The sequence below is a fragment of the Hypanus sabinus genome, chromosome 6 (genome assembly GCF_030144855.1).
Source record: "Hypanus sabinus isolate sHypSab1 chromosome 6, sHypSab1.hap1, whole genome shotgun sequence".
Taxonomy (NCBI): Eukaryota; Metazoa; Chordata; class Chondrichthyes; order Myliobatiformes; family Dasyatidae; genus Hypanus; species Hypanus sabinus.
This window is the reverse complement of record NC_082711.1, coordinates 116,863,011-116,890,986: the sequence shown is the minus strand read 5'-3', so window position 1 is coordinate 116,890,986 and position 27,976 is coordinate 116,863,011. Positions and strand designations below refer to the sequence as shown.

General features: G+C 43.5%; 1 protein-coding gene across 1 annotated transcript; it reads left to right on the top strand.

Annotated features, from left to right (window-relative positions):
* The first annotated feature begins 15 nt into the window (after positions 1 to 15).
* LOC132395066 (uncharacterized) lies at positions 16 to 27,976 on the top strand. Its single transcript, XM_059971381.1, has 6 exons — positions 16 to 71; positions 4,940 to 5,699; positions 10,207 to 10,344; positions 17,995 to 18,059; positions 22,498 to 22,758; positions 27,251 to 27,976. Exons 2-6 carry the CDS (start codon positions 4,961 to 4,963, stop codon positions 27,293 to 27,295), a joined length of 1,248 nt encoding a protein of 415 aa, XP_059827364.1. The 5' UTR covers positions 16 to 71; positions 4,940 to 4,960; the 3' UTR covers positions 27,296 to 27,976.

Here is a 27,976-nt window from a genome sequence, read left to right as displayed (position 1 = left end):
AAGTGCTCAGGCATATTGAAACCCGTCTTTCTACGGTCAAGGAAAGAAGTCTGTCTCCTACACTGATTCAGGTAGGCAATAAGGATCTAATTCCTTATTTTGAAAATTCTTCAGTATTTGGGCATTGTTGGTAGTATAGTTATTGGACAGGAATTCAAGGTTTCAGACCTAGTGGCTTTGAAGGACTGGTGATAAACTTGCAAAGCAAATGGTGAATTGCTTAGAGGGGAACAGGAAGGTGATGGTGTGCCCCCGTGCTTGAAGCCTTCCTCTTTCTCTAACTTAATTTATAGACAATGAAACAGAAAGAGAACCATTCAACCTCTCAACTTCATGCTATCTCTTAGTAGATGTAGAGGTTGTGGTTTTGCTTCCCAGCTCAGGTGAGTAACTGCAAAGCAGTAGTAGTAGTTGTACTGTTTATGGTGGTGGATGATGTGAGTTGCTTTCTTCTGGATGGTGTTAAATCTTTTGTTGCTGATGGATCCTCACAGTCCAGACAGTGGTGAATATCTTTATTCATGTTTGAGAAGGAAGGGCTTGAGGCATCTGGAGGTCAGCAGCTTGCTGTAGGATACCCGGCTTTGGCTTAAATTTGTGACCATTGTATTATTATGATTGGGATTCACCTGGGCTGCTTCATTAACTGAACAATTGCAAACAGAACAGAACATTGTGTAATCATAAACAAGAGAGATTCTGCAGGTGCTGGAAATCCAAAGCAACACACACAAAATGCTGAAGGAACTCAGACAGCCAGCCAGCATCTATGGAAATGAATAAACAGTCAACATTCCAGAGCGAGACACTTCTTCAAGACTGGAAAGTAAGGGGGAAGATGGCAGAATAAAAAAGGGAAGGAGGATAGCTAGAAAATGTTAGGTGAAGCCGGGTAGGTGGGAAAGGTAAAGGACTAGCGAGGAAGGAACCTGGTAAGAGAGGACAGTGGACCATAGGAGAAAGGGAAGGGGGGGGGGGACGCAAAGGGTGTTGATAGGCAGCTCAGAAAAGATAAGAGGTTGCAGTGGGGAATAGAAGAATAGGGGAAGGCATGGATTTTTTGTACCAGAATGAGAAATCGATATTCATGCCATCAGACTGGAGTCTACCCAGATAGAGTATAAGGTGTTGCTCCATCACTCTGAAGGTGGGTGGCCTTCCAGTGTGCTCTGTGCACAGTCTGAATGAAGTAGCTGGATTGCAGTAGCTGGCACAAAACTGAAAATCCATGGAGTATCACAAGCAGCAAGACTGTCTTCAACCCAAACATGAAAACTCATGTTCCACCATTTCTCCCACTTTACAGTTACCACTAGGTCCCACCTTGGTGTAGCAGGTTCCTCAGAAGGGTGTCCAGGATTAGCAATAATCAGGATCAGGAACAGTTATTACCCTAAAACCATCAGGCTCCTGAACTGGTGTGAGTAACTTCACTCACCACAACTCTGTACTGATTCCATAACTTGTGGATTCACTTTCATGTTCAACAAGTTATGTTCTCAGCAATACTTTTTTTAAAATTACATAATTTGTCTTCTTTTGTACATTGGGTGTTTTTCCATCTTTCTTCATGTATAAATTCATAAATTCTCTTTTATTTCTTTACTTCCTGGAAATGCTTGCAAGAAAATGAATCTCAAGGTGATTTGAACTTGACTTTAACCAACGTAAAAATTCAGGTGTAATTATAGGACCTGAGGAGGTGACCACTCCTGAGGATGGTGCTGTAATCAGAGCTCTTCAGGAGCTGATTGTGAGCTGACCTTGGTGATAACACTGAAATTCCCCATTCTGGTTACACTCTGTACTCTTGTTATCACCAGAGGATACTGGCTCATTGTCTGAAGGAGAACAGGCGGTAATCAGGTGGGTATTTCTTTACGTAGTTTCTATAAAGGTCTGGTGACATGCTGATTCCACCAAGGCCTATTCCCACCTGCATACCATTGGCTTGTCACTTTGCGTGGGACCGGATATATCCAGGGATTGTGGTGGAGGAGATTCCATGAGTTTAATTTATGCCAGGTTTAACTTGTCCGTTGGATTGCTCTCCTAATTAAAAATACCAGTTCTCAGATATCTCACATAATCAGAGGTACAGTTTATAATCAGAGTATAGAACTCAGAAATTCTTCAATTCTCCAGTAGCCACAAAATAAAAAAGTAAAGGACCAGCAACCCCAAACCCCACCTCCCTCTGAAAAAAACTGAGAAGATGGGGCGAATAAACACAGAATATAAAAACTATAAGACTGAAAAAAGAGATTCTTTTCATCCAAGTCCACATGCAAAAATGCAGAAAGACACCTGGACAACACTCTCCGCAGCAGCCGGCTCTCCCTCTCTTCGGTATCAAAAGACAGGCAGCCGGTACGGTGCCCACCCTTGGCACTCACTCTGATGCTTCAGTCGCTCTCGTTGCTTTAGTCGGCGAATAGTAGAAGCTTTAATCGCCAAACATCGGCTTGCGCCCATTCCTGCAGTCCGCCCGGAATCCTCTGAGAGACTGCGGAGCATGGGAAACCAAAACGATCTCCACTTCTGCACTCGCCACGATGCTTCAGTCGCTCTCGTCGCTCAAATCGGCAGAATGGGGTCAGCCATCGGCTCTCGCACCATCCTGCAGGCTTCTCGCCAGGATGGGAGACCGGCAGTTGCCCAAGCAGCAAGTCTCCCCTCACCACGGTGAAGGGCAAGGGCCAATACAAGTTGGCACCAGTGATGTTACAGGAGTTGCCAGAGCGAGGTTGAAGGCAATCTCTCTCTCTCTCCTCATAGCTAACATGGTCTTGATGGGCTGAACAGCCTCCTTCTTTGCCATAACAGTTCTCTGCTTCCATGGTTTCTATTGTGTAGCCTCCGTCGGTGGTGGTTGACCATGGGTACTGCGCCTCTGTGAGTCACTGGGAGTGGCCTCTCCAGGGCAGAGCTGATACGGAGATCCATCTGTTGCCCATGCAGTGGGACCCCCCTCCCCAGGCTGATGACAGGTCCGAAGGAACGACGAAAGTCGATACCGTTTGGTGCCAGCAACATCGCAGGAGTTGCTGTGCCGGTGTTGGGTACAGCAGTGATCTGCCTTCGGGACTGCGTCTCCGGATATTTCCTCGGGGTTTACTCCCAAAGCCTTTCCCGTGAGCAGGTATAGCTGCAAGGCAACGGAGGTTTGAAATCGGAGTTTTCCCTCTCCTAGATGAACAACCATCCGGGGTTAACGAGCCCCATCTGCCCAGAGCAACAGGTTTTAAGGCCCGCCTTTGCCCCTTCTCCTGTCAGTGAGAACAGCTCTGCCGGGCATAAGAACTATGTCACATATGAAGGCCGGGAGTTGGACTTGGTTGTCAGAGGCTGTTTGAGACTCACGCCATGAAGAGCATTTGTTTAGCAGTGGGAGCTCGTCCCCACTACCACCCTTCGGCTATGACTGCTCTTGGAGCTTCGAACACAAGATGGTATGTATTTAAGGTGAGAAAGATAGTAAGTGGGGCAAGTTTTTTGTTCTGTTAGGGATGGGCTCAGGAATGTGCTTCCAGGGGCAGTCAAGGAAACCATTACAATAGATTTGTCTAAGTAGTTCTTGAATGGGCACATGAATGTGCAGAGAATGGAGCGATATGGACATTCTATAGGCAGAAGATATTAGTTCAGCTCGGGCTATAATTCCTAGTTTAATTAGTTCAGCACAATATTATGAGCAGAAGGGCCTGTTTGATGTTCTATGTTCTAATTGAAGAAAAGCACATTTTTCCCAGGGTTGAAATGGCCAGCACGAGAGGGCGTAGTTTTAAGGTGCTTGGAAGTAGGTACAGAGGAGACGTCAGGGGGAAGTTTTCTATGTAGAGAGTGGTGAGTGCGTGGAATGGGCTGCCGGCGACGGTGGTGGAGGTGGATACGATAGGGTCTTTTAAGAGACTCCTGGATAGGTACATGGAGCTTAGAAAAAGAGAGAGCTATGGGTAAAGCCTAGGTAGTTCTAAGGTGGCACGTGTGTGGTGCAGCTTTGTGGGGGCCTGGTATTGTGCTGTAGGTTTTCTATGTTCTATGTTCACTATTCTATCTTCTTCAGTGATTGTGCCTTCAACCTTTTTCCAACTTAAATTCTTGACTTCCCCCTCCAAGATTTGCCTTACTGCATTGAGTGATTTGTTGCTGTTTGGTTGTGGGTTATCATGTACAATCTGAATTGATTCACTGGGTGCACAAAGAATCCAGGTTTGAAATACAATCTGAGACACATAACAGCAGTGCATTCGGAGCTTCACATATATAACCCAAAGAACTGCAGGATGGAAAAGCTGGCAGTTCTACACAGACCCTCACAGTTCCTTACATTATCAGGGCCGATTCTCTTTTAGTAATTCAGCGCAACTGTCTTATTTGATTATTCTTCAGAATATATTAAAGAAGCCTTATACAAATCTGGAAAAGCAGCTTAATGGAAACAAAGAGATAAATTAAAAGTAGAGTTTTTACAACATGGAGTTAATGGGTGGCTCCGTATCAGGGCATCATAATGGCTCACTGACGCCTGGGTTCCATCCTGACCATGGGTGCTACTTGCACTTCCTCCCTTTGATCATATGGGTTTCTGCTAAAGGTGAGTGAGTTGATAGATTAATCATCCACAGACAATTCCCCCGGGTGATAGAATCTGGGGGAGTTGATGAGGATAATGGAATTGTGAAAACTGGAACAAGATCAGTGTAAATGGTGGTTGATGGTCAGGGCAGATATTGTGCAAATATGCTGGCACCAGAATACATAAGATATTTAAAATAAGGACATAGATTTGGAGTAAAAAGGGAATTTAAAAATGAATGCATATGGAGAGAGGAATGAGATTTGTGCAGAGGGCAGATAAGCCAAGTGCACTTCAACTTCCATGACGGAATGTTTGAATCAATTAATGAATGAACATGTTGTTCCTTTTGTTTTACAGCAAATTTCTGAAACTAAAGCAATGCAGTCTCTACCTGAAGCTCATGTCACCAGCCACCTTGGTTGCACAGAAAATGTGGTGAACCTGAACTTCAGCAAACTCCAGCCCAGAAGGGTGGTCGAGGCCTACGTCAGACGCAGTTTAAGTCTAAGGGAAGGTGGAGCCAACAACAAGATTGTGAAGTGGAGCTCGCTTCCAGGAAATGTCTCACCGAAAAACATCAAGTGCAAAGAGGGAGCTGTTCCATGGAAACATTGCAGGGGTCAAGAAAAAATGCAAAATGAAACAGTGAGCCGAAAGCATAAAGATAAGGTGATGCCTTCCAGCACCAGCTCTTCAAACGTTGAGTCAAACGAGGAGAAGCAGCCCAGTAAGTGCCGGAGCAAGGATGGGAGAAAAGGGAAAAAGTCTCAAACCTTCTTTGGAAAATTTGTGAGTTTCCTGTGGAAATGGAAAAGTGATGAGAAGAAAGGTGAGGGGCGTAAAAGATTGAAAGATCCTGGCCCTTCCCAGGCTGAAAATCCTTCAGTACACAATGGACAACAGCACCTTGTTAGGACCCAGGAGCCACCTGGAGAGCTGCCCATCATTCACAAGCTCAAGAAGAGAAATAGCCTTCGGAGAGTTCTCTCTTTAAAGAGAAATAATTCTGAAGCTAAAGACATGGGGTTGGCTGCTCTGGGAGCCAGTAAGAGTAAGGGTGCTCGACCCAGCCTGCTGGATCTCAACAGCGGATGCAGGCCAAAAGAAAATATATCAGGTAGGGCATTTCAGCATGCCAGTTGAGAGAATCAGAAACAGATTTTTATCATTGACATACAGTACTCAGCAAATGTCTTAGCATTATTTACTGGACATATATAAAAATTCTTAGGCACTCGAACTATATATATAACGAGGGTGAATTGGATTGAATGGAATTTATTACTTACATCCTTCATATACATGAGGAGTAAAAATCTTTACATCTCCATCTAAATGTGCAATGTGCAATTTATAGTAAGTTATAATAAACAGTACACTATGTACAACAGGACAGTCAAATATAACATAGAAATATAGTTGTGTCAGCATGAATTAAGCAGTCTGATGGCCTGATGGAAAAAACTGTCCTTGAGCCTGTTGGTCCTGGTGTTTATGCTGCGGTACCGTTTCATGGATGGTAGCAGCTAGAACAGTTTGTGGTTGGGCACCCTTGCCAAAGACTTTTGTACAGTACTGTAATAATTTTATGTATTGCACTGTACTGCTGCCATAAAGAATAACACATTTCATGACATATGTGAGTGATGATAAATCTGATTCTGATATGGGTCTCTATTGTGGATTAAAATGAGAAGGGGACAAGGAGAGGGGAATCATGGTTGGGGAAAAGGGAAGGGAATGGGGAGGGAGCGGGAAGCACCAGAGAGACATTCTGCAGTGATCAAAAAACCAACTTCTTGGAATCAAATGACCATGTCTGGTGTCTCAGGGCTGGGTGTGTCTGCGCCTGCACCCTCCTCCCACCCCGGTACTCCTTCTCTGCCACCTGTCCCACACCCTCCCATGGCATCCACCCTCGCCGTTCCCAACACAGCATCCTTTGCTCACACCAGATTTATAAACTTGCTATCAGCTTGATGACCAAAACCTTTGCATGGTACCGAATGTCATGAGAATGTTGTTTTGCAGCAACAGCAGGAAGTTTACTGTAAGTTACAAAAACAAATAATTAGTGCAAAAGAGAAATAACAAGGTGTTGTTCATGGGTTCATGGACAGGTCTGCAACAAAGCAACATGTTGTTACAGAAGTATGATGAGGAATTGAAATTTACCTGCTTTTGAAGAGTTTCACCAGAACCCCTTAAGGCCCTGGGGTTAATATGTCCCTATGAACGTTAATTTTAAAACTACAGATTCTGAAAATCTGAACTGAAAAGAAAACCCACTAGAAATATACAATGGACCAGGCAACGTTTGCCTAGAGAGACACAGGGTTAAAGTTTAAGGTCAAAGACTTTTCAAAATAAAAGCTGGGAGAAAGGTTCATTGATCTGAAATCAATGTTTTTTTCTTCATAGATGCCACTTGACATGATGACTATTTCCAGAACTTCTGGTTCTTGCTTTCTCAAATACTCATCTCACTATATCATTAATGCTTCTGTTTCTACTCAAATACATCAAGCCCCTCTGAAAGTAATACCCCCTCCCAAAAACTTCTGCAGCGGCAATCTCGAATCCGGAGTAACAACGATTTTGTTTGCCTTTACGCTTGTGTACTGGAAATGACATCAAACAATCCTGAAGCTTGAACCTTGGAAAATCCCTCCTCATAATCTAGGACTATGAAACTGAATTTCACATGCCTCGGTCAGTAGGAAAACTTCCTCCCACGTGCAGTCTGTACAGTCCTGTAGAAGGTTTATAACTTGAAATGAAATTCCCCTTCATTCTTCTAAGCTGGTAAACAAAGGCCTAGATGTCCCTTATATTTTAGTTTTGATAGTTCACCTAGTCATTCTAATCCTTCCTCTTCCATAATCAAGGAACTCAGAACCTGCCTGACCTTTCCTTACCAGAGATATTTGCCTTTGTCCTGTCCATTCCAACTTCTTTTCTCTCTTTTCCCAGTTCTGATGAAGGAACTTCACCTTCAAGCATTAACTGTGTATTTTTCAATGGATGCTCCCTGACCCCATTGGATGTTTCCAGCATTTTGTTTTCTTCTTATTTCCACCATTGTAGTGTATTTTGATAATCATTTACAATTATGTATGTCCCTTTGCTTCTGAATTCCTCAACATAGAAAACACCTTCTCTCAACTGCAAATCATTTTAACATATTAAATAAATGTGTAGGTCATTCAATGTGTATATCAAGGCATTATAAGCCTACTTTTATGGAAGTTTTCATCCAACCATCTATGCCATGTTGGACAGCTCTAGTACCTTTTCTTTCCATATCATTGAAACTGCTGGGACTTTGGACTCATTCTTGTAGTGGATCTTGATCTTTCCTACAGCTGTCGTAGCTGGTGTTGGTTCTATCCGATTGTGTGCCGATTGACATACAGGATAGGAAAGATCATGTCTGTACTCAATACCCTCTTTACATCAGTAATATCACTCAGTTTGCAAGTAGACCAAACATTTGGTGGCAGATGAATCATACAATTTGATAACCTGCATTCATTAGAATCAGAGTCAGGTTTATTATCACCAGCATGTGTCGTGAAACTTGTTAACTTAGCAGCAGCTAGAACATGATAATATAGAAAAAACAGTAAATCAATTACAGTAAATATATATATACATACTAAATAGATTAAAAATAGTGCAAAAACAGAAATAATATATATTAAGAAAGTAAGTAAGGTTCAATGCCCATTTAGGAATCAGATGGCAGAAAGGAAGAAGCTGTTCCTGAATCACTGAGTGTGTGCGTTCAGGCTTCTGTACCTCCTTCCCGATGGTAACAATGTGAAGAGGGCATACCTTAGGTGATGATGGTCCTTAATAATGGATGTCACCTTTCTGAGACACCACTCCTTGAAGATGTCTTGGGTACTACAGAGGGTAGTATCCAAGATGGAGATGAATAATTTTACAACTTTCTGTAGCTTCTTTTGGTCCTGTGTGGTTGCACCCACCCCCATATCAGACAGTGATACAGCCTGTCAGAATGCTCTCCACGGTACATCTGTAGAAGTTTTTGAGTGTTTTAGGTGACAAAGCAAATCTCATCAAACTCCTAATGAACCATAGCCACTGTCTTGCCTTCTTAATATTGCATCAATATGTTGGGATCAGATTAGATTCTCAGAGATCTTGACACCCAAGAACTTGAAATTGCTCACTCTTTCTCCACTTCTGATCCCTCTATGAGAATTGGTTTGCATTCCCTGGTCTTACCTTTCCTGAAGTCCACAATCAGCTCTTTGGTCTTAATGATGTTGAGTGCAAAGCTGTTGCTGCGACACCACTCAACTAGCTGGTATTTCTCGCTCCTGTACACCCTCTCAACTCCATCTGAGATTCCACCCAATAGTTGTATCATCTGTAAATTTATAGATGATATTTGAGCTATGCCTAGCCACACAGTCATGTATGTACAGAGAGTAGAGCAGTGGGCTAAGCACACACTCCTGAGGTGCACCAGTGTTGATTGTCAGTGAGGAGGAGATATTATCACCAATCCGCATAGATTGTGGTCTTCCAGTTAGGAAGTCAAGGATCCAATTGCAGAGGGAGGTACAGAGGCCCAGATTCTGAAGCATATCAACCAAGGTTGTGGAAATGATGCTGTTAAACGTTGAGCTATAGTGCATGAATAGCATCCTGACGTAGGCCGTGTGAAGAGCCATTGAGATTACATCTGCCATTGACTCATTGTGGTGATAGACAAATTGCAGTGGGTCCAGGTCCTTGCTGAGGCAGGAGTTCATTCTAGCCATGACCATCCTCTTAAAGCTTTTCATCACAGTAATTGTGAGTGCACTCGGGTGATAGTTATTCAGGCAGTTCACACTGCAAGAAAAACCAAGACCGTGGTCATGCAGCTATCTGTAGTCCAGCAAATCTACATACAATTCAGCATTTGTCACATTGAGGATGCACTTCTTTAATTAATGTTAGAACAATCCCCAAATCTGCTCTAGAAGTCCAGTCATATAGTTGTTCGCACTATGGCTTCGTTCGTTGTGGACGTTGAGTTTTTTTAAGTTCCTCCTATTCCTTTGTCTCCTGTTCCTTCGTGATGTTCTTGGGTTTATGGTGAAGGAGGTCAACCCCTGATAGTTTTCATCAACAAGAGAACCGTGTCTACAGATTGGCCAGGTGCACCCGCCATAGTGGGACTGCAGTGGAAGTGATCACTCTTTGATGTCTATCCTTCTGATATAAAAAAATTGATTTTATCAAACCAGTCACTGGCAATTACTGGATTGATAGTCTAGCCTTATCTTTCAGTTACAGGTATCTGCCTACCCAGTCTGTGGTCGTGTGCCATTTCTCCCAGTTAGTTTAAATTCAGGCATTTTATTAGACTTTGTAGCTAGACTAAATTATGCACTATTTTCCAATAACGATAATACATTTCTATTTTTCTCTTAGGAGATACAAGATGTTCTCATACTAATGGCATTCAATCCAAAATAATCACAGGTTTCAGAACTAAGCTCTCCTGTTGCAACTAACGTGCATCTCCAAGCAGTTTCAGTGACAAGGAATGCAAGGCTCATACAAGGTTAATGAGCTGAACGTGTAACCTCTATGCGTTTCAGAACGAGACTCTGCGTACCTGTATGAGCAGGTCTCTGAGGAAGTCGAGCGGATTGTGCAGATGCCAGAGTCTGGTGAAGGATGTGAAGATAAAGAAAGAAGTGTAACGGCAGCAGAAGAAACGCAGTGCTTGAAATCAGGTGAGTGTGTGACATTGTGGCAATCATCAACACATGCCTGATAGACTAAAGGCCATATTTAACCATCGCCCTTCAGAACTGCTCAATGATGGGTAAAGTCTTTCTCTGTGTGGAGTATTATACCCAGCTGCTTTATAAACGGGTTATTTATAATAGACTTCTAGTTCAGTTGCACCAGAAAGTATTAGTCACTAAACTTTAAGACAAATGATTGTGGTAGGCTCTCAAATTCAATAACTGTTTTTGTCACCAAAAGTATCTGCAATAATGCTTAAGAAGATTGATTGTCACCAAACACTGTTTGTTCAGTTGCGAAACTCCTCTGAAATCACCCATGAAATATTATAGCTCTTTCAGTTGTGGTCATTTACTCAACCTCAATTTCAATTGCTCCAACATTAGCGTCTCTCCTTTCAGTTGCTATGGCACTAAGCTCTGGAGTTCCTCCTCTCTAACCATCTGCCTGTCCTTTCAATATCCCCTTGGAAACTTATCCCTTCAAGCTGTTCGACATTTGTCCAAGTAAGAGGCTCAGTATAAAATGTTGTTTGGCCATTCTGTTTTGAATCACCTTTATATGTTTGCTTTTTTTTGTGGTGTTATATAACCAAAGGTTGCTGTGATGTGGTTTTCATTATGTCAATGGCTTCAAACTTGCTTGTCTTCTTACTTCTCTTCAATCTTGTTTCAAAACAATTCCAACTAAACCTCTGTTTTAAGTGACATGCTGCACTTAAATATGAGATGTGAAAGGATCATCTTTCCATTTTGATGCAAAGCCTTGAATTCGTCAGTGGGAGTAGGTATCTGTCGATACCCCATGAGGCTTCTTTCAGTTTAAAGTGGTGATGCAGGTGGAAGTTCTGGGCAAAGCTTGGGTGATGAAAGTGGGCGCACCAGACTCAGAGGAAACATTTGGTTGTTTTTAAATGAGAAAGTCCTAATGACACACCCCACGTAAATTTAGCTCAGACAAAAATCTTTTGGGCTAAAATTATACATTGCTCTTATTCCAATTGCCTCCCTTCTCTGAAGGGGTTCCTTGGTGCCAGAGCTAAGCCTTCATAGCTTTGGCCCATTCTTGGCACTTCAGCCAAGGCAGCTTCACTTTCAGTGTCCGCAGTGACATCAATGATCATTGGCCATTGTGTATGTCGACGGCTGGTGGGTTGTCCAACTGAAGCAATCAGCGCTTCCCTGACGGCCCTTCTGCTGAGCTGGATTAGCGGGAGCGACTGTCCATGAAGGCTGAGCACTCACTGAAGCAGGGCTTGGCTGCTTGGGAGATACTAGCTGTGAGCAAGGATACAAGGCTTCTATTGATAGTATAAAGCTTATGGCCCAGTCTGTAGCCACATCCCTGACCTCTCTTTTTTTCCTCATATAAAGTTGTTCCTGTTCAGCAGCGAACACGAGTCCTGCAACCACAGGCAGCAGGCCTAATAGTAATCTGTTTATTACTAACCGTCATGTGAAATGGCTGCTGGTTATGCATCATGCTTAAGTGTTCTCTAAAACAACAGTTAAAGTCATGTCCCATACACGTTGGGGTGTATTGCAATGTCAGAGCTGCTGACTCACAAACAATGTGTTGAACTTGAGCAATGACTGCCTTCCAGATGTAGATAAAGGTAAACGTATAATTGGCATTGCTCAATAAGGAAGTGCCCGACACTTACCAAAGTTCAAAGTACAAAGAGATTTGTTTCGTTGTGAGCATTCACAGCAATTCCAAGAAACAAAATAGAAACAATGAAAGTCTGCTCTCCACAGGAGAGATACTGTGCAAATATAAATAAATAAACAATTTATATCGAGAACGTGAGATGAAGTTTCCTTGAAAATGAGTTCACAGGCTCTGGGAACTGTTCAGTCATGTGGCGAGTGAAGTTATCCCTTCTGGTTCAGGAGACTGCTGGTTGAGAGGTAATAACTGTTGCTGATCCTGGTGGTGTGAGTCCTGAGCCTCCTGTACTTCGTCCCGATGGCAGCAGTGACAAGAGAGCATGGCTTAGGTGGTGGGGGAAGGGGGGTCCTTGATGATGGAAGCTGCTTCTTGTGACAACACTTCATGTAGATGTGCTCAGTAGTGGGGAGGATTTTACCTGTGATGGACCAAGCTATATTCACTACTTTTTGTAGGATTTTCTACTCAAGAGCATACCAGCCAGTGATGCAATCAGCCAGTATACTTGCTCCACATGTCTATAAAAGTTTGTCAAAGTTTTGGATGTCATGCCAAATCTTTGCAAACTTTTCTGAGATTGTACCTGGACCTCTTGCATCTTACTTGGTTGCCAGACCTGAATGCCACTGATTTGGCCCTTGGAGGGTGGCAGATCTCATGGTTTATTCAGGGCTTCTGGTTGGGGAGTCTCTGAGGATTTCATGGGGTCACACTTGTCTATGACTGTTTTTAAAAAGTCTGTGACAACTGTGGTCTATTCATTCAGATCCTCTGACGATTAGTCCTTGAACACAGCACAATCCAATGACTCAAAGCAATCCCGTACTCACACCTTTTTGATGTCCTTACCTCTGGAGCCTTGCTCTTTAGCTTCTGTCTCTGGAGGTAGGAGGAAAGTCAGATGATCAGATTTACCAAAAATGTGGTCTAGCCAAGGAAAGGTAGACATCCCCGATGGCTGTATAGTAGTGGTTGAGTGTGATGGAAAGACTGACATTCATCATCATAGGATAGCATTGGTCAAGTGTGTTGGGACCCCTGGTGCTACGTTGTATGTTCATGATATTTGGGCAGAGATTTATTGAAACAAGCCTAAATAAAGTCCTGGACAATGATTTGAAATGTGTCGGGTTGGGCTGTTTCCTGTTTAGTGATGTCAGCATTGAATACTGCTTGATGAATGTTGGCTTTTGGCAGTATGCAAACTGTGGTCAGTGTCATGGAGAAGAACCCTCTTGGTGAGCAGAACAGTTGGCGCTTGAACATCTGATGTTGCAGGTTGAGGGAACAAGAGTGCAACAAGACCACTACATCCCAGTACCCAAAGAATTTATCATGAAACGCACACCCCAACCTTTTGCCTTCTCTGGATAAGCAGGCTGGTCCATCCTGTGTATCAATAAGACTTTAGGTTTTATGGACGTATCCAGTGTGTCCAGAATGAGCCATGTCTCTGTGAAAATCAGAATGCAGTAATTTCTCAATTCCCTCTGATACAGCAATTTTGATCTGAGGTCCTCAATCTTGGCTTCCAGTGATGGCACTTTGCTAGCAAGAGGCCAAATAAAGGAACTTTCATTCCTCTATGCTTCATTCCGGCTTGGAGTCATCTTTTCTTCCCCTTCTTCTGACCCTGATGTTGAACTTTCATCCACTTACAGATGCCATACCTGCATACTTAAGAGTTAATTCTGCCAAGTTCTTGAGAAGATTGTGAAATTGCTAGATTGATTGATGGTGAAGATGGCTCAACAGTATTGTTGATTAAGGGGAAATTACAGGCGGCAGATCGCAGAGAAAGTAATTCAGAAGAGGTATATTTAGAAGTTTTGTCAGCCACCCACCACATGTCGCTGTTCAATAACGCCATCTTGAGGTTAGAGTGGAATATTACATGCAATTCTTTTGCAGGGTAGAGATGTCAAATATCAGAGGGAATGCTAGGGAAGGTGGAGTAAGCTTTTTTTAACACAAGTAGGTGCGGAGAAGAGGCTGCCAGGAGTAATGGTGGAAGCAGGTATGAGACTGGAATTTAAAATAGGTACATGACTATGCAGGAATGGGGGTATGTGGATCATGTGCAAGCATAAGGGGTTTAATTCAATTGGCATCGCATTCAGCACACACTTGTGGCTGAAAGGCCTGTTGCTGTGCTATACAGCTCTGCGATCCATGTTCCAAGAACCGTACATGGGAGTAGAGCATCCTACCCTTTGAATCTGCTCCAAAATTCATCAGGATTATAGATGATCCACCACTTCCCTGTTTTACATGAGCATAATGACTGAGCTTCCACCAATCCCAGGGTAGTGAATTCCAAAAGCTCACCACCTTCCGAGTGAAGAAACTTCTCCTCATCTCACTCCTAAAAGGTGTACTTCACAGTCTTAAACTGTGCCCTCTTGTACTAGACTCCGTAGTCAAGGGAAACACCCTCCTCGCATCCAGCATCAGGAGCTCTGCAATAATGAGCTTCAACAAGATCTCCTTTTATTCTTCTAATCTCTAGAGAATACAGTTCTAGTCTACTCAATCTTCCCCCACATGGCAAATCCACTATCCCTGGAACCAGTCTACTAAATCCTTGCTGCACTCCCTCCGTAATTTCTTATATAAGATTTCAGATTCAATGTTTAAGATTGTTTAATGTCATTTCCCGGACAGAAGTGAAAGGGGAACAAATAATCATCACTCCGGATCCAATGAAGCACAAAAATACACAATAAGATCAAGAGCACAATAACTAAAATCACAATAAATATCAATACATAGGATTGCTGATGTACTTAGACTGATTACATACACAGTCCATAAAGTAACACTATCACTAGGCTGATTCCAGGGACGAAGGGGTTAACCTATGAACAAAGATTGAGTCGCCTGGGACTGTACTCTCTGGAATTCAGAAGGATGAGAGGGGATCTTATAGAAACGTACAAAATTTTGAAAGGGATAGATGAGATAGAAGTAGAAAAGTTGTTTCCATTGGTAGGTGAGACTAGAACTAGGGGACACTGCCTCAAGATTCAGGGGAGAAGATTTAGGACGGAGATGAGGAGAAACTGTTTTTCCCAGAGAGTGGTGAATCTGTGGAATTCTCTGCCCAGGGAAGCAGCTGAGGCTTCTTCATTAAATATATTTAAGTTACAGTTAGATAGATTTTTACATAGTAAGGGAATTAAGGGTTATGGGGAAAAGGCAGGTAGATGGAGCTGAGTTTACGGACAGATCAGCCATGATCTTATTGAATGGTGGGGCAGGCTCGATGGGCCGGATGGCCTACTCCTGCTCCTATTTCTTATGTTCTTATACAATGGTGTCTATAGGGAAGGTGACTGACAGGAAATGATAAAACACGAGGAAATCTGCAGATGCTGGAAATTCAAACAACACACACAAAATGCTGATGGAACACAGCAGGCCAGGCAGCATCTACAGGGAGAAACGCTGTCAACGTTTCGGGCCGAGACCCTTCATCAGGACTAACTGGAAGGAAAGATAGTAAGAGATTTGGAAGTAGTGGGGGGAGGGGGAAATGGCACTTATCCTTGTAAACGTAACAAGTGCTACACCTGCCCTTACACTTCCTCCCTCACCACCATTCAGGGCCCCAGACAGTCTTTCCAGGTGAGGCGACACTTCACCTGTGAGTCGGCTGGTGTGGTATACTGCATCCGGTGCTCCTGGTGTGGCCTTTTATATATTGGTGAGACCCGACGCAGACTGGGAGACCGTTTCGCTGAACACCTATGCTCTGTCCGCCAGAGAAAGCAGGATCTCCCAGTGGCCACACATTTTAATTCCACGTCCCATTCCCATTCTGATATGTCTATCCATGGCCTCCTTTATTGTCAGAATGAATCCAAACTCAGGTTGGAGGAACAACACCTTATATACCGGCTGGGTAGCCTCCAACCTGATGGCATGAACATTGATTTCTCTAACTTCCGTTAATGCCCCTCCTTACCCCATCCCTGACATATTTAGTTGTTTGCCTGTTCTCCATCTCCCTCTGGGGCTCTCACCCCCTCCTTTCTTTCTCCTGAGGCCTCCCGTCCCATGATCCTTTCCCTTCTCCAGCTCTGTATCACTTTCACCAATCACCTTTCCAGCTCTTAGCTTCATCCCACCCCCTCCGGTCTTCTCCTATCATTTCGCATTTACCCCTCCTCCCACTACTTTCAAATCTCTTACTATCTTTCCTTTCGGTTAGTCCTGACGTAGGGTCTCGGCCCGAAACATCGACAGCACTTCTCCCTATCGATGCTGCCTGGCCTGCTGTGTTCCACCAGCATTTTGTGTGAGGAAATGATAAAGTAGTGATGGTGGGAGTGTGATGGGGTGGGTTCCTGGGTGAAGGTGTTGAGCAGCCTTACTGCTTGGGGTGTGCTTTTGAGCGTGGTGGTCATTTTGTGGGTGTTATGTGGCCCCCCTCCCTGATGGGAGTGGGGCAAACAGTCCATTACTATGGTCAGTGAGATCCTTCATGATATTTTTCTGACACCTGTATATATGTCCTTGATGGCAGCTAGGTTGACGCTGGTGATGGGTTAGCAGTTTTGACTGCCCGTTGTAGAGGCTTTCAGTCCGCCGCAGTGCAGTTTCCGTACTGAGCAGTGATGCATCTCGTTAGGATGCTCTCTGTGGAAGGTCGTCAGTATGGACGTGCATAGTCCAGCTCCCTTCAGCCTCCTCAGAAAGTAGAGGTGTTGGTGAGTTTTCTTGGCTGAGTAGCACGTGTTCTGGGGCCAGGAGAGGTGGTGAGTGATGTGCACTGTCTGCTCACAATTTCCACTGCGGTGCTGCTGATGTAAATGGGGGTGTGAGTGGTGAGAGTTCTCTGAAGTTGATAACTATCTTGTTGACATTGAGGAAGAGGTTATCTGACTGGCACCTGGTCTTCCGTATAGCTGCAGGTTCCCTCTCACTAATGCCCTGTAAAGCAGCTCTAATCAATCTTCTCATAATGAAGGCCAATATACTACTTACACCACCCAGCCCCCGAATTGCTTGGTGAGCCTCCAAGATGGACTTTACTGACTTGTATTCAAGGTCCTTTTGAACTCCAACTCGACCCAGTGCTCGCCATTTTACCCCCTCCCCCCATATTCCTTCAGCTATTTACCTGGCCACCCACTCTGCTTGTCAGTCTCCTCGTGAAATCTCTTTACATGCTTTTCCATATAAAATCCCATCTACTTTATTCCCGTAAGCAAACAGTGTGTGAATAGCTGGGATCCAGGAATTGTTCCCTGTTGTACCTCACTAATCACAACCTGCCAGTCTAACGAATTTGACAGTTTAATTTATTGGGTCAAGCAAATATGCCGCACATTTCTTCAATTATAATCATTACTTCATTGATTGTAAATGCTATTGCATTACAGTGTTTCACATTCTAGGGTCTGTTGCTCAGTATATACAAAAAAAGATAGGATTTTAGATAAACTCGAGGCTCTGCAGATGCTGGAAATCCAGAGCACCAGACACAAAATGCTGGAGGGATTCAGCACATCAGGCAGCATCTACAGTTGACATTTTGGGCAAGAATCTTCATCAGATTTTTAGATATTAAAGGCATTGAAGGATGTGAGTTGAATGCAGCGAACTGTTGCAATGAGTACCCATGATCTTATAGAATGGCAGCGCAGACAGCAGGGCTTCAATGTCAATTCCATATGTTTTAAAATTCCTTATACTAATCGTGTCTTCTGCTGTTATGCTTGTCAGATTGTAAGCCATATTGGTCCAGGGAATTGTGAAACTAATATGATAGACTAACATTCCAAAATTCCCCACTGGATAGAAAAGAATGAAAGTCCCCCAAGATCTTGAAGATTTGTACTTGTCACTAGATGCTCTGGGATACAAATTGAATACAACACAGATCAGGATCAGAGAGATCTCAGCTTCTGAACTAGCGTAATAGGTACTGACAATGTTCCATCTTATTTTCTCTACAGCAGATGATAACATTTGGAAAATTATTGAAATACTCCAAAATGTTGGTGATCATGTTGACTCAAAGGTAAGATGTATTTACTGCTTCCACAAACAACACAATTATTTGCTTGTTTGTTTATTTATTTAGTAATCTATTTAATCTATCTATCCATCTATTTATCTATTTATCCTTCTATTTATCTATCTATCTATCTATCTATCTATCTATCTATCTATCTATCTATCCATCTAGCTATCTATTTATCTATCTGTCTATTTATTAATTGATTGGTCGATTAATTAATTAAGATATAGCATGGAATAAGTTTTTCTGTCCCTTTGAGCCCCACTGTTCAGCAACCCCTGATTTAACCCCTAGCATAATAATGGGACAGTTTACAATGACTAACTAACCCACCAACTAGTACGTCTTTGGATGGTGGGAGGAAGCTGGAGCACCCGGAGGAAAGCCACTCAGTCACTGGAAGGACATTACAAACTCCTTACAGACAGTGGTGGGAAATGAACCCACTGGTCGCTGGTGCTGTAAAACATAGTACTGCCGCGCTGATTTCATAACATAGGTCAGTGATAGTGATTCACTATCACATCAGTGATTCTGATGTTACCCTGTATAGGCAGCTAATAAAATTCCCAGTGAACCCAGGAAGTTTCAAGTGCTGCAGGAAAAAGATCCATAGGGCATAGAACTTTGATGCATGATGTCTGTGCTAACCACTGAAACTAATCCAATTTCCCTACACACGGTGCATACCCCTCTATCACATTTGTTTATTGAATTGGCTTTATTAATTACATCCTTCATATACACGAGGAGTAAAAATCTTTACGTTACATCTCCTTCTAAATATGCAATGTGCAATTTATAGTAATTATAATAAATAGTGTGTACAACAGGGTAGTCAATAAAACATAGAAATGCAATGTGCCTGCCTATACACCTCTTAAGTTTCACTATCGTATCTGTTATGTTTTGTAACTTCAAAACATTAAGCTAATTCAAAGAAGACATGTGAGTCTAACCATGTTTCTTCTAAGCGAGGCGCACGTATCACATGGTAGTGAGATGGCATAGGCAATTCATGTATTTAAACATATAGCCCATAATTAACTATTTAATCAAACAATATGCTTAATCAAATTGTATATATATACGATTACTCAGATGTTACTGAAATGTTAAATAGACAACACTACCTGCTCTCGTCACCTCCCTGACGGTACATTCCAAGCTTCTACCGTTCTTTGTTTTTAAAAAGAAACTTGCTCCGTGCATCATCTTCAAGTTTTTCCACTCTCACTATGCCCTTGAGTATCTTACAATGATACTTTGGAAATGCCTCTCCTAATTTGACACTCTTCTGTCAGGTCCCCCTTCAGCCTCCGGTGCTCCAGAGAATAAAAGACAAAAGACAAAAGATGGTGGAAATCTACAGCAACACACACAAAATGCTGGAAGAATTCAGCAGGTCAGGAAACAGCAATGTAGGGAAATACAGTAAACAGTCAACTCTTAGACTTGAAGCTCTTTATCAGGATGAAGTCTCTGGGCCTGAGATATCAACTGTTTATTTCCCTCCAATAGATACTCCCTGATCTGCTGAGTTCCTTCAGCATTTTGTGTGTGTTACTCCAGAGAGTACAATCCAAATTTGTGCAATCTCAGGCTGAGGTGAACACTAGTCTTGATGTTTTATGCTATTCTGATTATTGTGTCTGTGATGCACCATCAATAACTCTCGGAGACGTGAGGCGAGATATCGGCTTTTATTTGCTGGAAGAAAGAACAAGCAGCAAGTGACCACCACACTACATCCTGGAGACTGAGGACCCGTCTTGTAAAAACACTTCCCAGAAAAAGGCAGTGGTAAACCACTTCTGTAGGAAAATATTCCTTGAACAATCATGCTCATGGAAAGACCAAGATTGCCCACGTAATACAACATGGCACATGGTGAATGAATCAATTATAAAAGCAGGTGAAACCTGAGTAATCTGTGACAATTGACCCATGTCCTGACTCCCCAAGGGCTTTCAATTAGAAAGGTGGCGTACAATACATTCGCCTTTACCAGCTGGGGCATTGAGTATAAAGGCTGGCAGGTCACATTACGACTGCAAATGGTTAGGCCACAGTTGCAGTATTGTGTGCCACATTACAAGCAGGTTGTGCAGACTCTGCAGAAGGTGCAGAAGAGGTTTATCAGGATGATCAGAGGGTTAGAGTGTATTGTAAAGGCCGTGTTGTAGACGTCGGGAGTAGTGTTAGCCTGAACTTTGTAAAGGCCGTGTTGTAGACGTCGGGAGTAGTATAATTCCATCTTGAGGAACTTTATCTCAGGTTTCTGAGCTGGTGACTGATTCAGGAGGCCATCCCAACACTCTGTCTGGATCTGAGTAGTGTTCAAGGACAAAGACTATGAATCATTTAATGACAGATCTCAAAGACAGAGCAATGTAGAAGTCTCAACCTTTGTACAACAGATACACAATATCTGTTTAAATGTCCACAAAGTTGTAGAAGGAATTCTGACATGGGAAACAATTAAGGAGGGGGAGAGTGAATTGTAATATGGTCATGCCAGAGTGTCGAACCCTTAGTTTTCATTTTCTTTCAATTGTTTCAAAAAGCCTCTGATCATCGGGATCATCCTTCGCAATCATTAAAAGAGGCATCTGCCTGTCATGTGGTGAACAGAATTATACAGAATACTCCACAATACAACTTTGTCCCTCAAAGGATAGGGTGGTGACTGCTACCAGAGTTGTCATGGGTAAATGTACCAGGGTTATGAGATCGATAAGTATAAAAGGAACTTCTCCCATCACCTAACAACACACACAAAATGCTGGTGGAACACAGCAGGCCAGGCAGCATCTATTAAAATTTTAATTCCATGTCCCATTCCCATTCTGATATGTCTATGCATGGCCTCCTCTATTGTCAAAATGAATCCACACTCAGGTTGGAGGAACAACACCTTATATACCGGTTGGGTAGCCTCCAACCTGATGGCATGAACATTGACTTCTCTAACTTCCGTTAATGCCCCTCCTCCCCTTCTTACCCCATCCCTGACATATTTAGTTGTTTGCCTGTTCTCCATCTCCCTCTGGTGCTCCCCCCACCTCCTTTCTTTCTCCTGAGGCCTCTCGTCCCATGATCCTTTCCCTTCTCCAGCTCTGTATCACTTTCGCCAATCACCTTTCCAGCTCTTAGCTTCATCCCACCTCCTCCAGTCTTCTCCTATCATTTCGCATTTCCCCCTCCCCCACGACTTCCAAATCTCTTGCTATCTTTCCTTTTAGTTAGTCCTGACGAAGGGTCTTGGCCCAAAACGTCGACAGTGCTTCTCCCTATAGATGCTGCCTGGCCTGCTGTGTTCCACCAGCTTTTTGTGTGTTGCTTGAATTTCCAGCATCTGCAGATTTCCTCATGTTTGTTCTCCCATCACCTGTTGCTTACCCAGTCTCAGAGCTCTGACAATGAGAACTCAGGCAGACCCACTGGCATGACATTACCAAATGATTTTTGGTGATGGATCGGACGGGAAGTACAATCCACTCTGTGTAAATCTCAGTGCCTCTCGCAAGTCCCGTTCTGAGTCCTGATTGGGTAAGTGTGTGCGTGGGGGTGGATGGGTAATGAGAATCAGCAGCAGACTTTCTTGGCTGTGTTTGTATTGATGCAATGAAAATTCACGAGATGCAGGTCAGGAATCCCACATCCACACTCTCTTACCATTTTAACACTCTGCTGCTACTTCCTATGAGTCTGTTTTACGGTGGGGAGGAAAGATGGTCATGGGAAAGCCTAGCACTTTGAACGAAACAGGAATTGCACTTACCACTGAGACACTGTGCTTGGTGTGCACTGCTCATCAGTGAAGCCTATTTGGACATAAAGTCAGGAAGTGCTGAAAACACTCAGCAGTGGAACGGATAACAAACTAATGTTTCAGGTCGAAGACTCTTCATCAGAATGTACCAGCTTCTGATTGCTCTCTAAACCATTCAAACCTGCCTTGCCCCACTGTTCCACTTTATCCTGTTTGGTGTGACGATTGTTTACATTTTCCCTTTCTTTCAGACTTCAAAGTTCGTAGAGTTCAACAATTCTGGAATTATAACTCTCCTTTGGATCTTCTTCCCACTTCTCTTTGTCTGACCTCACCTTTCTCCCATTTCCACCCGCCTCCAGTTCTTCCCCCTCAAACGATAAGTCTTTAACCCCATCCCCTTCTGTTCCTTTACGACTGCTGTCTGAATCTGACCTACTGAACGATGCAGTTTATGAATGGACAAGGCCACAAGGGCAGATGTTTGAAAGAGTTCACCCCTCCTCATTGCAATGCATTTGTCCACTGAATCCATGAGTATGATGTGTTAATATGGATGTGATGTAGTAACTTTTTGTGGTGTAGTAATTGGTTTTGTTGTGTCGATCACTGGTGGCGGTTATTGCTAACAAAAGCTGAATTAATCCTACTCGTACTTTGCAGCTTCAAGGAGATTCCCAGCTTTCCACTTTCTTCACAAACCTCAGCTACGATGCCTTCAAGGAACTTGCAGACCAATATGTCAAAAAAGAGGTGAAGAACAAGGGACTACAGGAGAATCCCGAGTTTGTCAAGCTGGCATTTACACTTGATTTTACTGCAAAGGTTGCGGGGGTCTGTGACCTTCAGATCAAGCGGATCACGGGCTTTGGGAGCCAGTACCTCCAGGATACCTGCTGGCAGATGCTCAGCTCCAGTGAACAGGTGGATAGAAAGTTGTGTTTATTCTGTACAGGATCACACTCCTTTACATGTGTCTATAACCACATAACCATATAACAATCACAGCACGGAAACAGGCCATCTCGGCCCTCCTAGTCCGTGCCGAACTCTTAATCTCACCTAGTCCCACCTACCCGCACTTAGCCCATAACCCTCCACTCCTTTCCTGTCCATATACCTATCCAATTTTACCTTAAATGACACAACTGAACTGGCCTCTACTACTTCTACAGGAAGCTCATTCCACACAGCTATCACTCTCTGAGTAAAGAAATACCCCCTCGTGTTTCCCTTAAACTTCTGCCCCCTAACTCTCAAATCATGTCCTCTCGTTTGAATCTCCCCTACTCTCAATGGAAACAGCCTATTCACGTCAACTCTATCTATCTCTCTCAAAATTTTAAATACCTCGATCAAATCCCCCCTCAACCTTCTACGCTCCAATGAATAGAGACCTAACTTGTTCACGTCTATCTGTATGATTTTATGACCTCTAACCCAAATCACTCTTGTAATGCATCAAGCCTCTTAAGGATGTCATTGAACCTAGAACATAGAAATCTACAGCACGTTACAGGCCCTTCGGCCCTCAACGCTGTGCTGACCAATTGAAAGCCAGGGTACGATCAACATTTCATCCAAACTCCAATCTTACAGAGATTTTTGAGGAGATTACCAGGAAAGTTGATGCAGAAAAGGCAGTGGATGTTGTTCTTTAGCAAAAGACTTCAGCAAAGCCCTTGACAAGGTCCACCATGGGAGGTTGGTCCAGAAGGTTCAGTCACTCGGCTTTCAGAATAAGGTCGTAACCTAGATTTGACCTTGGCTTTGTGAAAGAAGCTAGCGAGCGATAGTAGATGGTTGCCTCTCTGACGGGAGGCCTGTGACTAATGGTGTGTACAGAGATCAGTGTGGGTCATTGTTGTATGTCATCTATATCAGCAATCTGGATGATTATATGGTAAACTGGATCAGCAACTTTGTGGATGACTCCAGGATTGGGTGCATACTGGATAGTGACGAAGGCTAGCAAAGCTTTTGGTGGGACTTGGCCCGGCTGGGAAAAACAGGCTGTAAAAGGGCAGATGGAATTCAATGCTTGCAAGTGTGAGGTGTTGCACTTTGGTAGGACCAATCAGGATAGGTCTTACACAGTGAGTGGTAGGGCACTGAGGAGTGTAGTTAGAACAGAGGATGCTGAGAATACAGATTCATAACTCCTAGGGAGTGGTTCCCCAGGTAGATATGGTCATAAAGAGAGTTTTTGGCACACTGACTTTCATACAGGAGTTGGGATATTATGTTGAAATTATATGAGACATTGGTGAAGCCTAATTTGGAGTATTGTACAGTATGCAGTTCTGGTCACCTACCTACAGGACAGATATCATTGAGATTAGAAGAGTACAAAGAACATTTACAAGGATATTGCTGGGACTTGACGACCACAGTTATAGGGAAGGGCTGAACAGGTTAGGACTTTACTACCTAGAGTGTAGGAGAATGAGGGGAGAATTGATAGACATGTACAACTTTCTGGGGGAGGGGGTATAGATAGTGTAAATGCAAGCAGACCTCTCCATTGATGTTCCACTGACAGTAGGTTAAGGGTGAAAGATGAAATGTTTAGGGGAACTTTGGGGAAATTCTTCACTCAGAGGATGGTGAGAATGTGGAATGAATTGCCAGCGTAAGAGGGGGATGTTAGTTCAATTTCAACATTTAAAACAAGTTTGGGTAAGTACATAGATAGAAAGGAGGGCTGTAGTCCAGGTGTGGGTTGATGAAACAAGGCAGAATGCAGTTTGGGCAGGGACTAGTGGGCCAAAGAGCAATATTCTGATTTGGTAGTTGCCATCGGTGATAATTACATTCTTGTCCTTTGCCCCATTTTTCCGGACACTGTCATGTTTGAAAACATTTTCCCAGATTTCTGAGTCTCTTCAGCGCTGGTGTTTTCAGTTTTCCTTGTTATTTGCATTTGATTACTCCCTCCGATCCTGTAATGTTTTCTGTGAAGTGCAGAGATCAAGGTTCCATTTATGTTTAGCAGGAACCTTTCTACTGTGGAATTCCATTTCTCTAGCTCTAAACACTAGTAGCTTACCTGCATTCCTGGTAACTTTACTGACTCATGTACAGTAGCTACTTCATGTTCTATATCTCACAGAATGCTTTGTTTCTGCTAAGCTAGTGCGTCACTGCCTAGTAGTTACAACTACATGCTGGTGCATACTAAAATGCTGTTTATGCTGATTGTTAATGCTGATTCAAATCATATTACATGAAATGTGAAAGTTATTCAGCTTTTCCCCATGTTCTGCTCACTACTTAAAAACATGGAATAATGGCCAACACACACAAAATGCTGGAAGAACTCTGCAGGCCAGTCAGCATCTATGGGAAAAAGCACTCCCCGGTTTTCAGCCTGAAATGTTGACTGTACTTTTTCCATAGATGTTGCCTGGCCTGCTGAGTTCCTTCAGCATTTTGGGTGTGTGGCTCAGATTTCCAGCATCTGCAGATTTTCTCTTGTTTGTGAATAATGCGCAAGCTTCCTTTCTTTGGACACGTTCTCTTCTGGACAGACATGTTAGCCACTGGAGTCCTGTCCTTATACAGTAAATCTGTTCTTCATTAGAGCCACAGTGTTTTCTAGTACAGAGCTTCATAAACTATTCATTATTGTACAGCAGCAGCCTTCCCTTTCCCATCTTACTGACAAACTGACCAAATCATGGTTCTGTTTCAGCACCAGCTTGTGAACAGTGAACAAGAGGGCAAATATTTCCAATAATACTCCTGGTCTCACTGTTGTTCACTCTCCACTGATGTCCAGCAGGAGGATGTATTAATATGAATATGATGTAGGAATTATTAGCCAAAAGATTGGTTGTGGTGCTTTCTTCATTTCTACAATGTGAAGCCATGATTTGATATCCATTGTTTTTTGACCCAATAACCTGGAGCTGAGTAACACACACAAAGTGCTGGAGGAACTCAGCCGGTCAGGCAGCGCCCGTGAAAGGAATAAACAGTAGACGTTTGAGGTCAGGACTCTTTGTCAGGATTGGAGAGGAAAGCCAGAATAAGAAGATGGGGGAGGGGGAGGAGTACAAGCTAGAAGGGGATGGGTAAAGCCCGCTGGGTGGGGAAGTTGGGATGAAGTGAGAAGCCAGGAGGCGATAGGTGGAAAAGGCGACGGGCTGGAGAAGGGACCTGACAGGAGAGGAAAGTGGACCATGGGAGAAAGGGAAGGAGGGGGACACCATGGGAGGTGACAGGCAGTTGAGAAGAGGGGTAAGAATGAAGTCACAGTGGGGAATGGAGGAAGAGGGATAGGGGAGGGGGAAAATTACTGGGTTAGAGAAACCGATGTTCATGTAACTGAGTTGGAGGTTACCCAGCTGGAATATGAGAGGTTCTCATGAGTGGCCTCATCATGAGATGAGGTAGAGGAGACCACAGACTGCCATGTCGGAATGGGAATGGGGATTGTGATGAAGGTGGTTGTCCACCAGGAAATCCTGCTTGTTGCCGATGGAGCGAAGGTGCTCGACAAAGTGCCCAACCTATGTCACCAATGTACAGGAGGCTGCATCGAATAGACTGGATACAGTAAATAGGTTTACAGGGGAAATGTTGCCTCACCTGAAAGGACAGTTAGCGGCCCTGAATGGAGGTGACAGAGGAGGTAAATGGGTAGGTGCAGCACTGCACTGATTCCTCTTCCAGAGTTAAGTGCCGCGGGGGGGGGGGATTAGTGGGGAGGGATGAATGGGCAAGGATATCATGGAGGAAGCAACCCTTGTCGAAAGTGGAGAGTAGGAAGGGGGAGGTAAAGATGTGTTTGGTGGTAGGATCCCAATAAAGATTTAAAAGTTGTTGAGAATGATGCACTGGATGTGGAGGCTCATGGGAGGTAGATGAGCATGAGGAAGTTTATCCCTGTGAAGGCAGTGGGAAGGTGGGGTGAGGGCAGATACCTAGGAACTGGAGGAGATGCGGGTGAGAGCAGCATCAGTAGTGGAGGAAGGGAAACCTCATTCTTTGGAGAGGAGGATGTCTCTAATGTTCTGGAAAGGAAGGCCTCCTCCTCGGAATAGATGAAGGAATGGAGAAAAGGGAATGACATGATAGGTGACAGAGTGGGAAAAGGAAAAGAAGCCTGATAATGAGCTTCCTTGTTGAAGCAGCAGTGCCATTTGTCATACTGACCAGTTTGCCAGATGCCTTCAGTGGGGAGACTGTATTCAAAGGTATTGGTGAGGACTGGAGTCACATTAAAGACATAGCTGGTAAATGATGGGAGTAAATGTGCTGAGATGTTTGCAATATTATGGTAGTTTTTCCAGATGCCTTCACTTTAGAACAAACTTTATAAAGTTAATTTAAGCCATAATTTTGAAACTTTAACTCACATTTTCTGGAGCAAGACAGTTTTACCCATTTTGTGCATTCTCTAACTTTTCAGGACGAACCAACAAACAGCGCAGAACGGCCTCCTAGTCCAGACTGAAGGAGAGTGACTGAACAATTGCTTCTATTTTACTTCCTGAGGGAGTCTGCAACTTCCTGAATCTGCAGAGTGATTCAGACTGAGCAGAACATGAGAACAAACTCACAGCTCCTCCGCAACTCTACCCTGTAGATGGTGTGACTACAACTATGGCTCAGTCCCCTGCTGCTTGGCTGCAGTGAGAATAATCTTTGGATTGCACCAAGGTCCAATGTGTCTTTTGTTTGGCACTTCTCCACCTGACATGGAGCCTTCCTAGACAGAGCTGTAGAACAGAGATGCATCGGCCTACCTTCGAACATTATCATCTGGTGTTTCTGGCAAATTCCCCACCTTTGCAAGGCAGTGGTTAACACACCTATTCTTCAGAGTGATCAGCCACTCAGTGGATGACCTGGCAGAGAGAGGCAGTTGCAGAACTTGTTCTTAATACAGAAGTACTTCTGCTTTACTCCTCCTTCCTTTCCAGTTCAATGAAGGGTCTCGACCTGGATCATTTTAATTTCTTTTGATTCTGCCTGACCTGCTCATTTCTTACAGCATTTTGTGTGCATCAGTCTAAACTTGTTTAATGTTTTCTCTGGTGTTTATATTGTTATTTATTGGTAAAAATATCAGTATGACTTTGTCATTCAGTGCAACAGTGTGTGAGGCAGATGAATAATAAATGTGATTAATTTT